Source organism: Vulpes vulpes, chromosome 16 (genome assembly GCF_048418805.1).
Source record: "Vulpes vulpes isolate BD-2025 chromosome 16, VulVul3, whole genome shotgun sequence".
Classification (NCBI taxonomy): Eukaryota; Metazoa; Chordata; class Mammalia; order Carnivora; family Canidae; genus Vulpes; species Vulpes vulpes.
In genome coordinates, this window is record NC_132795.1 from 60,456,916 (window position 1) to 60,469,271 (window position 12,356).

Consider the following 12,356-nt stretch of genomic DNA (forward strand, 5'->3'; position numbering starts at 1 on the left):
GTATAAACTAGCACTTTTCTTCTGAAGGGTAATTTGGCAATATATATCAAAAATGCTTAGTTTTAAAAAAATGCTCTAGCTCAACAATTTCAGGAATTTATCTACAAAATATTACAATAAGAAAATTCACTGTACTACTTTGTAAAATAGCAAACAACTGCAAACAATCTAAATGCCTACACATAGGGAATTTGTTAAAAGTTGACAGATCCTTATGAAGGAATATTCAAGTATTCCCTAAGTATAATAAAATGACTTCTGGAGATTATTTCTTCATAAGGATTTATCAACCTTTGGCAAAGAGGAAAATAAGTCAGCCGTTAAGTTATTTTTGGTTGCATAATTCTTTTTATCCTCAAGTGATATCTAGTTACAACCTAAATTTAAAAAGAAAAAACAAGAACAACAAAGATGCTTTTTTGAAAGTGAGGGTGGGGAACCTGGAACTTATCCTACTCCTAGGAGCTTTATGGCTTCAAGGAACATTTTGTAAACCACTACTCTTCAAGGACATTTACTGTGGAAAAAAGAATCAAGATTATAAAATGACTACATTTTTGTAAGAAGAAATTATACATATGTTTATATATTATACAATGAAGAATGGTTAGAAAGATACGCATCAAATGCAAACAGTGCTTATCTTTGAGTAGTAGGTTTATACGGGATTTGTACTTTTTTATTGTTTGTATGCTTTTTTCCTTAGATCTTCTATGATGAGCATGTATTTTCAGTATAAGGAAAATAATATTAGTTATTTTTAAAATTAACCTTTAAAGTTGGATTCTTCTGTACAATAAGTTTTCAATATCTCTTTATTTAAGTTGGTATTTTAAAGTATTAACAATTCTTGAGGCGCTTGCTCAGTTGGAGAAAGATGCCATTCATCTGACAATCAAGGCATTATTAAAATCCAAGTAAATGGTCTCTTATTAGCAAGTTTCTCCGTATCCTTATTATAGATTTTCCCTATGCTATGCTGTGGGTACCTACCTCCCTATGCTCTGATATCTGGGTCTTTTCATATGTTGTTCAATTTCTGAGAAATGTCCATCCCCCAATCTTCAAATGACTATTCTATCATTCTCAGTTTTCTATCTCAGGAGATAACTTCACAGGTTTTCCCTGACTATGCTATGCATTCTCAATCATTGCACTATTTCTCTCCTAGCACTTAACACAATTTGAATTATATATTTGTTTACTTATTACTTGTCTTACCAACAAAACTGAAGGCAGAGACTATGTCTATTACTTGCAACAATGCCGGAATATGTAGCAATTGGTCAAAAATATTTATTGACTGACTGACTGACCAAATGTTTGACAAAATTTGAATTTGGAGACTCATGGAAACTCAACTGGTTTAAAAAAAAAAACTTTCTCAGGGGCACCTGGGTGGCTCAGTGGTTGAGCATCTGTCTTTGGCTCAGGTCATGATCTTAGGTTTCTGGGGTGGGGTCCTGGGATTGAGTCCTGCATCGGGCTTACTGCAGGGAGCCTTCTTTTCCCTCTGCCTATGTCTCTGCCTCTCATGAAGAAATAAATAAATCTTAAAAAAAAAAAACACACACACACAAAAACCTTTCTCATACTCTTGCCTAAATGGGTTGGCAGGATCCTGTATTCAGTACTGTTTAAATTCCTGGTGACTTCAGTAATAGCCCAGAGTCACAACAGCTGGGCACATTTTATAATAGCTTTATTTACTGATCCACAACTCAAAAGAAGCTCTCGGTCCGCTGAGCTGCCTACTTCAGGATTACTGATCCTTTCTCATGTATCTTTTGGAGAATAAACTTTCTATAACCCAGAATGAGTAATTGCTGCTTCAACATCTTCTAAGGCTTCTTCCAGCCCTGCTATTAGACTAATGAAGGCTAATCTCAATTTACTGATATATATTACATGTCATTCTATACATATACTGATGTGAAGCCATTGAACTATAAACCCTTTTGGTCAGGAATCTGAACAGTGTGAGCTACTATTTTCGGCACAATTTAAATAACAGGGGCTCCAATAATGGCAAACCAACAGACTCAGAAGAGCTCTTGCAACTAAATAGAGAACTTAAAAACACCAAAACAAACAGTGTAAGAAAAATAACCATAGAAGGTACCAAATAAGCATAGAGACATAATATTTTAAATACTTCCAAATATTTGGTTTCAAAGCATAAATGGAGCATGTGGGCTTTCCACATCTTTTCCTGCCAAGTCTCAGGAAAAACTGACCATACTACAGTCATCTAAAACAGCTGTTAGGACTGATCTTCAAATATTTGGTTTCAAAATATAGACCTATTTGCACTTTAAAACTCAGATGCCTGCATACTCCCACTATAGCACTGCACTTAGATAATCCTTTCAAAGTAGGCTGCTGTCAAAAACAGATCTGTATTCATGGTGAGCACTCTTTCAAATGGACAGAGCAAAATGTTAGCCTAAGTCCTCAAGTCAATTGTCAGAAAAGATAATTTATTTACTCTGGCATCAAAATACTTCATTCATTCATTCATTCATTCACTCATTTGTTTCTTTCTTGCTCTTTCTTTCTAAGGCAGGAGCTCAATGTCACTCATTGTTTAAGGTTAAAGAAAGAGGGTAAATGTGAAATGTTAACATTCTAGAAGAAAGGAAAAAAGTTTATGTGCACTTCACTTATAATTGTTGCCTTCCTTGAACTAAGTTTCTTGTTTAGCGTATTGTTCTTTTGAGTACTTAGATATAAACTATCAAATCTGCTTCAGGACCTTGTTCCTAAAAGAGTCACTTAAAAAAAAAAAAAGGTGATAGTACAACTCAGAAAAGTAACTATACTTAGCACCTTATGAAATAATAATCCATAATTAACTATATTGGAATTAAAATTTTAAAAATCTATGAAAAACAAAAAAAAATGAAATAATAGCTCATTTTTATCCTATTTTTCTGGTATTACACAAATGGAAAGTGAGCATTCATTCTTCCCTTGCAGGCAGCTCTAGGGATGCCCCAGACCAATTAAATTACAGGTAGATAAGAACATCTTTCTCAACCTTACCTCTTTATGCACCTTCCAACTGTCTACCGTCACATTGAAGAGAGCTTTGAGGGCCTCAATGGCACAGTCTGTCTCCTGAGGTGAGAGAGGAGGTCCATTATGGTCTATGGCCGATTCATATTCATCGGTCCACTTGATGCTAAAGGCACTTTCCAAGATCTGGGTCAGCAGCGGTAGTCCCTGGAGCTCATAGCGCAATTGTGATCTGATGTCGGTGTGCAAAAGTGATAGGAGGAAGAGCAAGCGCAAGTCAAAGCACTTAATGTCATTGATAAACTTTCGGTCCTTGCACTTTCTCAGGAGGTTACAGAGCTTTGCAGCAAGGTTAAGTTCCAGACTAAGCTGCTGTGCCATCTGACTGTTGAACACTATGTTACACAGACATTTTAATGACTCCACAATAACTGGGAACTCTGACACCTTCTCCAAAGAATCATCCGACTCATTTAGCTTGGCTAGTCGCAGCAGTATCTGCATATTTTCCTTGGTTGTTACAGGAACTAAAATCTTTTTGTCTCTGGAGAGAATGCGGAGAACTTCCAGGCAGGACACTTGACATGTTGTTGGGATGTCCTTTGCAAGGATTTTAAATATCCCCTCACAGAGTTTCTGAAAAACAAGAACAAGTATGCACAAATCATTATTTGGCTTAAATGATTTAAAACAGAGTAGTTCTCTTCCAATGTATGTAACATCAGTCAGATTCTGGCTAAAAAGGATTTTTACTTTTTTTTTTTTTAAGTTACAGAATGTTAGAACTGAAAGAGATCTTATATTTGCTGCACTTTTTTCACTTATAGATATGAAAATTGAAGGCTAGAGAGGCCATAATGAATCAGTCAGGTCTTATATAATGTTGTTCTCAATAGATTTTTAATATCAGACTACACATAATATTAGGATGGAAGGCAATTAATCTGAATTATAGCTAATGGACCCAAAGTGTACATATCTATCTTGCATTTTTAAAAAAGTAATTATTCATATCATTGCTAAATTTAGGAACCTGGTGATTCTTTCAAAATTCAATGTCCAGCTTTCTTATCCATAGACTGTGGTCTGGGTCTCTCAAGCTCACACCTTATACGTGAAGCTAGCAGGTATAATAACTGTTCAACTGAGGACCACTTCTGTACCTGTTACACCTTATAAAAACAACAGCAACAACTAGGATTAACATCATATTTGTATTAACCAATCATCAGACTTTAACTCTCTAAAAAGAGGCTATCTGTGGGTCGAGCATTATGATCTAGGCAAGAATCCCACGCTGTGTGTACCTTCTCTGTACATCCTAGTTGTACAGGTTTGGAAGTACCAACTTTAAAGGTATAGTTGACCCTTGAACAACATGGGTTTGAACACATGGATCCACTAGTGCATGGATTTTTTGGATAAATATAGTACAGTACTGTATTTTCCTTATGTTCTTAATAACACCTTTCTCTATTTTATTGTAAAATATGAATACAATAACATATAAGATAAAATATGTGTTAATTGACTATGTTGGTAAGCCTTCTTCTGGTCATAGTAGGCTATCAGTAGTTAAGTTTTTAAGGAGTTAAAAATTATACGCAGTTTTTTGACTGTGCTATAGGCTAGTGCCCCTAACCTCCATGTTTTCCAATGGTCAGCTACACGATGTTTTCTAGATGGAAGTAGGAAGGAGATTAACATTACAAGCTGAAAAAATTTTATAACAATGTCAACTCTATCCCTGCCATCTCTGATAACTACAAGGGACTTTCATTTAATCTTCTTATCATCATTAAAACATTTAAAAAATGAACACAAGTTTGCGGGTAAATATAATGTGCCCATTATAAAAATATAAAAAACAGAAAGTTTTCTCCAATTTCTGATCTTTCACATCTAAGACAAAAAAAGACTCAAAAAAAAAAAAAAAACAAAAACAAAACCACATTCTATATACTATTTCCAATGAAGTATATTTCTGGGAGTGGAGTCAGATAACCTTTGCTCCCACATAACTTTACTCAGGAGAGAAATCATCTGTGTTACTGTTTAAGTTAAGAAACATGTAATAGGGGAGCCCAGGTGGCTCAGCGGTTTAGCGCCACCTTCAGTCCAGGGTGTGATCCCGGAGACCCGGGATCGAGTCCCACGTTAGGCTCCCTGCATTGGGCCTGCTTCTCCCTCTCTCTCTCTCTCTCTCTCTCTCTCTCTGTCTCTATGAATAAATAAATAAAATCTTAAAAAAAAAGAAACATGTAATAAATAAGGTATTATAAAATATTATATATGTGAATTTGGAGTTGTATGTATCTAATTAAAAAGACATCTTTACTTCCTTTCTAAACCAAAGATAACAGCAGCAACAATAAAATCCCCCCAAATCTACAGACAATATGGGTCCTTTCTTGCTCCACCTTCAGACTCAAGAAAGAAAAAGAGCAAAGCATGAATTACAAACAGGAGTAGACAAGGCTATAAATCAAAAGGACTGAAACTCTCAAACATAAGAGGCTACATGAATGAGATTAGAGAGCCTACAAAATTTAAACTTAAAAACTATCTCATCTCTAGGCTTTCTGGAGATCAACTGGCAAACAAAGACAAGAGTTCTAGCTTTAAAGCACCATTTTCAATCATAGTTGTTCTTAAACATGCCATTTCTCTTTATAGATGTGCCTTACATAATGACCATTAGGTAGATTTTTGCTATAATTGTAACATATCTTGAAAATTAAACCACTTTTTGGATAATGACCCTTTCCTCCCTGGCTTTTTTTTTATTATAACTCAAAAAAAAATAAAGACATATTCAAAATATAACAAAAGTGATACTTAATATACACTTATTGCTGTACTAAATATAATCATTTTTATTCAGAGAACATTATAAAGAGCAAATTAATAAATCATGTACATCTGGATGAATCTGAGAAATTTTGTTTTGCCTAGGTACACCAAGCCAGAAAACTGAAGAGGGAGAATTCTACACTTTCTCCATCTGCTGAGTACATGCTCTACTTTTGTGTTTCAAAGGTGTTCTTGTGTTTCACCTTTACTTTGCCCCAACAGCATTTTTCTGTGCTGTAACTATTTTTTTCAATTGATTTTACTCTTCCTAAAACATGTTCTCCTCTCTTCACTTTCCATAGCTCCTTCTTGCCCACAGAATGCAGTTGAAATGAGTCTACTGCTTCCTTTTCCACTGCTATCTCTGTCACCCACCGTTCCCCTGATTATGTGCTATTTTTTTTTTCAAGTGTTCCAAACTGACTCCCAGGCATCTGACCGTACGTCCTGAGCCTCTCCCTTGCTGCTCCTTCCATGGCATGTCCAGCTACCATGTCCACCCGTCAGGAGCCCACTCTTTTTCTCAGGTTTAGTTTGAATACTGAGGGGGTTTATATGCTTCCCCAGTCACTCCATCTTTTGCTATTTGTGCTTCCAACAAGAAATTTTTGCTTTTTGTGGAGAGTAAGTTGTTAGGGCATTTCACTCCTTTTCCAGGCTCCTTGAGAACAGAAGCTATGTTTCATTTGTAGCCATGTGGCTGGCTCAGGTGTGCTATAACTATTTTTAAGTGCAAGATAACCACAAATTCCCAACCTTAAAACCTACCACCTGACTCTCCAGCATCTTCCAAAGAATGACTTCTTTGTATTTCTCCTCCACCAGCCACCACTTACTATCAAGTCTTTTCTTCTTTTTGCAAGTACAACAAACTGTCACTACATTATATGTTAGGTACAGACTGTTTTTATTTACTTTGAAAATATTTATTTATACAAACTTGTTTTCATTGTTCAACTGATACATATTTTAATTTGAAAATTATTTTGGTACATTAGATTATCATGGAACCCAATTTTTTCCATCAAAATTAATGGAAATATTTTCTGATTTAATAACTTTCACTTAGAGGTCTGGTTCCCTATAAAGAACTAAATCATAAAGCTAAGACTAGGTATGCTTACAAAGTATAATGACTAATAATGAGTCTGAGATTAAAATGCTTTAAAATGCTCTTTTAAAATGCTCACTAGCTTAGCAAGTCATGGCTATTTCTATAAAGTTAGACTGCACATCCACCAGCATAAACTCAAGAGTAAGATCCCAAATGGTTCCTCAGTATTAATACTAGTACTGCCAAAAAAAAGTTTGCTCCTAAACTGAAACCCTGGAATTTACTATAGCAGTGGGTTCTCAAACTTCATCATGCATCATAATAAGCTAAAGGGATTATTAAAACACATTGTTGAACTTTGCCCCCAGTATTTCTGATTCAGTAGGTCTTGAGTGAGGCTCCAGAATTGGGATATTTAACAAGTTCCTAATTGCTGTTTATGATTCAGGAGCCACACTCAGAACCACCCAACTATGGTTAACAATGGCCTCACGTAACTTGGATGTTAGAGGGTAGGGGTTAATTGAGAGCAATGCACTAGATAAGCATAGATAATAGGTAGAGTTGAAAGCCATTAGCCAATACCTTAACTTCTCCTTGACTGTCCTGATAATGTATAAGGGTGGCAGGGATAGGAATGGGATGTCACTGTCTGGTCACATAACCTTAATTATCTTAAATATTAGAAACTACTCCAGGTGTGAAATATATTACTTATTTAAGGTCAGTGGTCCTGGGCTTAAAACTTGTTCAACTTACCATATACTCTAGAACCAGAGCAGTGTTGTGATTAAGGGCATAGGTTCTGGATTTAAATTTCTTGAATTCCAACCTTGGCTTGTCTACCATCTTCTAACAGTGAGACTGTGGCAAACCTGGCCTCCCTGGGCCTCATTTACTATAAGAGTTAAATGATAGCCACATGTATAGCACTTTGAATAGTGCCTGGCATGTGATAAGTGTTCAGTACAGGTTTTACATAGTATTATAAGATAAAATCTCAAAGGTAAGATCCTCCAATCTGCTTTCTCAGGTTTCTTTTTCATGCTATGCCCCTATCAAACCCTTTTCTCTAGCTAAATTCCTTTCCAAATTATCTCACATTGAGCTCTTTTGCTTTCTTATTGCCTCCCTCTTTGCATCAGTTCTTCTTCCTCTTTGAGTATTCAAGTTTTAATGATTCTCCAAAGATAGCCTTAAAATTCACTTTTGATATAATTTTTTTTCTAACCACTTCAGCCCCCAATATTCTTCCTGTCCAAGAAATACCCAAACCACAATTTGTAGCAATCATTTGCTACTCAGTACATTCTTCCTGTTAACTACTAAGAGCTCTCTGATGACAGAAGGCCTTTTTTTTTTTTTTTAAAGACAAAAGAAAATATATACTGCAGTGCCTTTGAATCAGAAAGAGCTGGGTTTAATACCAGGCTTTGTTACTGTGTGATTCAGACATGCTATTTAACTTCTTTGAGCCTCGCTTTCCCATTTCTAAAATGGGAATAATATCACCTATAGTGGATAAGGCTATTGTGAAAGAGACTCTAGGATTGTAGTAAGTGCTCTATAAATGGTAATTATTATGTTTTATTTCTTCATGATCATTGTAGCCCTTAGCAGAGCAACTTGCACACAAGTTAGCACCTAAAATATAAATGGGCTAGATTAAGTTCTTCAAATCAAAAGAATTAGTAGAGATCCATTAATGTTGTCTTCTAAGAAGGAAAGAGCAGTAGTAAAGGCTATTCTTGTGACTGGACTAATAAGATGGTTTGCCCTTTTGGGTAAAAAAGTCTTTTACGTGAGGAGCAGAACTCACATGTCTTCATATAAAGTTTTTAAAATTTATACATATATAGGTATGTGTGTTCTTTATTGTTTTTTTTTTAAGATGTATTTATTTTACAGAGACAGTGCACATGCACACCCGTGCACATGAGGGAGAAGGAGAGGCAGAGGGAGAGGATCTCAAGCAGACACCCTAAGTTCAGAGCCTGCTAAGGGGCTTGATCCCATGACCCATGAGATCATGACCTAAGCCGAAATCAAGAGTCAGACATTCAACTGAGCCACCCAGGCGCCCCTATATATGTGTTCTTTAATATGTAAAATGCACCAAACTATTAAAGAAAATAGAAGGGATGCCTGGGTGGCTCAGTGGTTGAACATCTGCCTTCGGCTCAGGGAGTGATCCTGGGGTTCTGGAATCCAGTCCTGCATCAGATTCCCCACAGGGAGCCTGCTTCTCCCTCTGCCTATGTTTCTGCCTCTCTGTGACTCTCATGAGTAAATAAATAAAATCTTTTAAAAAATTAAGAAAATATAAAAAATATGCATAATTACACTAGCTAGTATATTTTATATACAGTAGACAGAAGGATTTATCCTTAGTCAATATACTTGATTATCAGTAACATATGCATATTACTTTAATACAGTTACAATCATCATGTGTTTATCACTCTGTGTCCTGACTTTTTAATTCTTAACTATCAGCATTTTCCCACAATGCTAGAGTACTTATAAAAATAATTTTAGGGCACCAGGGTAACTCACTCAGTTAAGCATCTGCCTTTGGCTCAGGTCACCATCTCAGGGTCCTGGGATAGAGCCCCATCTTGTTCTACCTGCTCAGTGGGAAGTCTGCTTCTCCCTCTGCCCCTCCCTCTGCTTGTGCTCTTTCTCTCTCTCAAATAAATAAAATCTTAAAAAATTGTATTAAATTGATGCATTATTAAATGACTTCTGTTCTCAGTAAGCCTCTAGTATGATATACAGCAGAATCCAGAAAGAGTATTGGACTTATTACCATCAGAAGAGGTGGTCTCATAATTTTAATAATTATAGTGATATTGCTTGCTTATGTGCTGTATGGTTTACAAAAAACTTCTCATACATATCCTTCAGTCTAAGAAATGCTCATTAAACACTTACTAAATTATAATCTACGGACACTTAACTAAGAAGTAGAAGGCCAGGGGCAGCCCGGGTGGCTCAGGGGTTTAGCACCGCCTTCAGCCCAGGGCCAGATCCTGGAGTCCCGGGATTGAGTCCCATGTCAGGCTCCCTACATGGAGCCTGCTTCTCCTTCTGCCTGTGTCTCTGTCTCTGTCTCTCTCTCTGTGTGTGTCTCATGAATAAATAAATAAAATCTTAAAAAAAAAGAAGCAGAAGGCCAGGACTTAATCTAGATCATCTGATTCCAATGTGATTTCCACTCCAAGTCAATGGTTGTACTGTTAGCTGTCTCTCATTTATTTTTTTTTTAATTTGTTTATTTATGATAGGCACACAGTGAGAGAGAGAGAGACAGAGACACAGGCAGAGGGAGAAGCAGGCTCCATGCACCGGGAGCCCGATGTGGGATTCGATCCTGGGTCTCCAGGATCGCGCCCTGGGCCAAAGGCAGGCGCTAAACCACTGCGCCACCCAGGGATCCCTCATTTATTAACTAAAATCTTGAGCATGACATGACACTCTATTAGGCCTCTTTCTTCATCTGTACATGCATTAAGACTCTCTAAGACAGTGCTTGCTTCAGCAGCACATACACTAAAATTGGAAGACTCTCTAAGGCAATCTTCTTCTAGCTCTAAAATGGTAAGCTGAACTATGAATCTTTAAAACTAAGATCAGCTTTGGCTTTAACCAAGAAACAAGCAGAACATGCTATAAAGCATATATGAGCATTCAAATGATCTATCATGATTTACATAGTTTTAAAAGGTGATTTCTAAAAATACTTCAAAACTAAAAATCAAATTTTATACATAAAAAAAGGTCTTTGTTTAAAATACAGACATCATAATTCACTATACTCTGGCAACCCAAAAGGTAAATGCTATTCAAAAGTGTCTACAGATTGGTGCCAATTCACAAACTTTGTTAGTACACTGTGTTGAGAAAGGTACACAGAGATAGGTATTAAAAAATGAGTTTGCATTTAGAAACATTTATAGTAATCTGACTTTGCTGTGACCATCAAAGGATATGATTATTTCTTTTAATGTTTCATTTTTATTGTATTTTATGAAAGCACTGGTCTACTACAAATTAGGGAAAAAAATAACAAAACCTTGACCACAATTAATTTAAGAAGCACTGTTCCAGAGAATGCATTTTATACTATATAAGTCTTCTTCCACTCTATAACCAAAATAGTAAAACTAACTCAGAGCCTAGAGTAATGAGAGAATAATACAAGTCTCCTAAGTATGCCTATCTAAGATTTAGTTTAATTGCTGGGCATTGTATTGATAACTGATAACTGTCCACCAAAATCCATTCTTCTCTTCTTATATAGTAACAGAACTGTGGCAAGGCCCACGACTGCCTAGCCATATGACATTCCTCAGGTGCTCTTTGTGGCCATATGAACTTGACTGAACACTTGCCAATGGAATGTATGTGGACACGTTGCCTGCCATTTTCAGGTTTGGGTGTCTAAGAGTGGGCATATCTTCTCCATTTTCTTGTTCCATTCTGTAGCCCAGATCTTGGAAGTGGCAGCCCAGTATAGACTAAGACGATGCTCAGATGGTGAAGCATGACTTGACAACTTAGAAGGAAATAGGGCAACTAAATAAATTTATGGAGCAGAGTCACCCACCTACCTAACTAGAACTGATCACCTCAGAACTATTACTTTAAAAGGTAATAAAACACCATTATTCCTTAAATCACTTCTATCTTGGGGTCCCTTTGTTGCAACAAGCTTAGCTATATTTATTTATTTTTTACAAGCTTAGCTTTAAACTTAAATAAAACGCACCTTTCAAATACAATGTCTCATCAATACCTCATATACAGAACCTCTCGCACCATCATTCCATAAGTAACAGAAGTTACATTTCACCTCAGTGACTAAGGAACAACCCTCTATATCTAATACCAAGAGTTAGACCAAGTTGGCCTAGTTGTGCCATGGTTGGTCTGTATCTTCATTTGTTTATCTATTTATTCATTCATCAAGAATACACCAAGTATCTATTGAATCAATCCAAGGCAATGTCCTTGGTACTAGGTAGACGAAGGCAAACTTCCAAGGAACTTAAAATAGGTGAGAATTACAAAGAAACACAAGCCATAGATTAGTGTAGTAAGTGCTCTGATAAGTCTAAGCCAGGATTTCTCAGCCTCAGCACTACTGACATTTTGGACCGGATAATTCTCCGAGGATACGTATATTATAAGATATTTAATAGCATCTTTGGCCTCCACCCACTAGATGCCAGTAACACCTTCACACTACCACTCCTCAATCACAGCAATCAAAAATGTCCCCAGAAACTGTCAAATATCTCCTGAGGAACAAAATCACCCCCTACTGAGAGTCACTGATTTAAATGTAAAAAACTATGACAGGACAAATCTAAGTCCTATGGGAGGGAAGTAGACCAATTCGGGGAAAGACACCCTAAGGAAGTGGCAT

General features: G+C 36.4%; 1 protein-coding gene across 9 annotated transcripts in view; it reads right to left on the reverse strand.

Moving 5' to 3' along the window:
- Positions 1-12,356, reverse strand: part of RIC8B (RIC8 guanine nucleotide exchange factor B) — a 99,954-nt gene that overhangs the window by 58,126 nt on the left and 29,472 nt on the right. For all 9 annotated transcript variants that reach the window (XR_003236851.2, XR_011997883.1, XR_003236848.2 and 6 more), the window contains exon 3: positions 3,046-3,654. Coding sequence is in view for 2 of the 9 variants with exons in the window: in XM_026010934.2 (XP_025866719.1) it covers positions 3,046-3,654 (609 nt within the window). In the remaining 7 variants the exon portion in view is untranslated. The remainder of the gene's footprint in view (positions 1-3,045; positions 3,655-12,356) is intronic.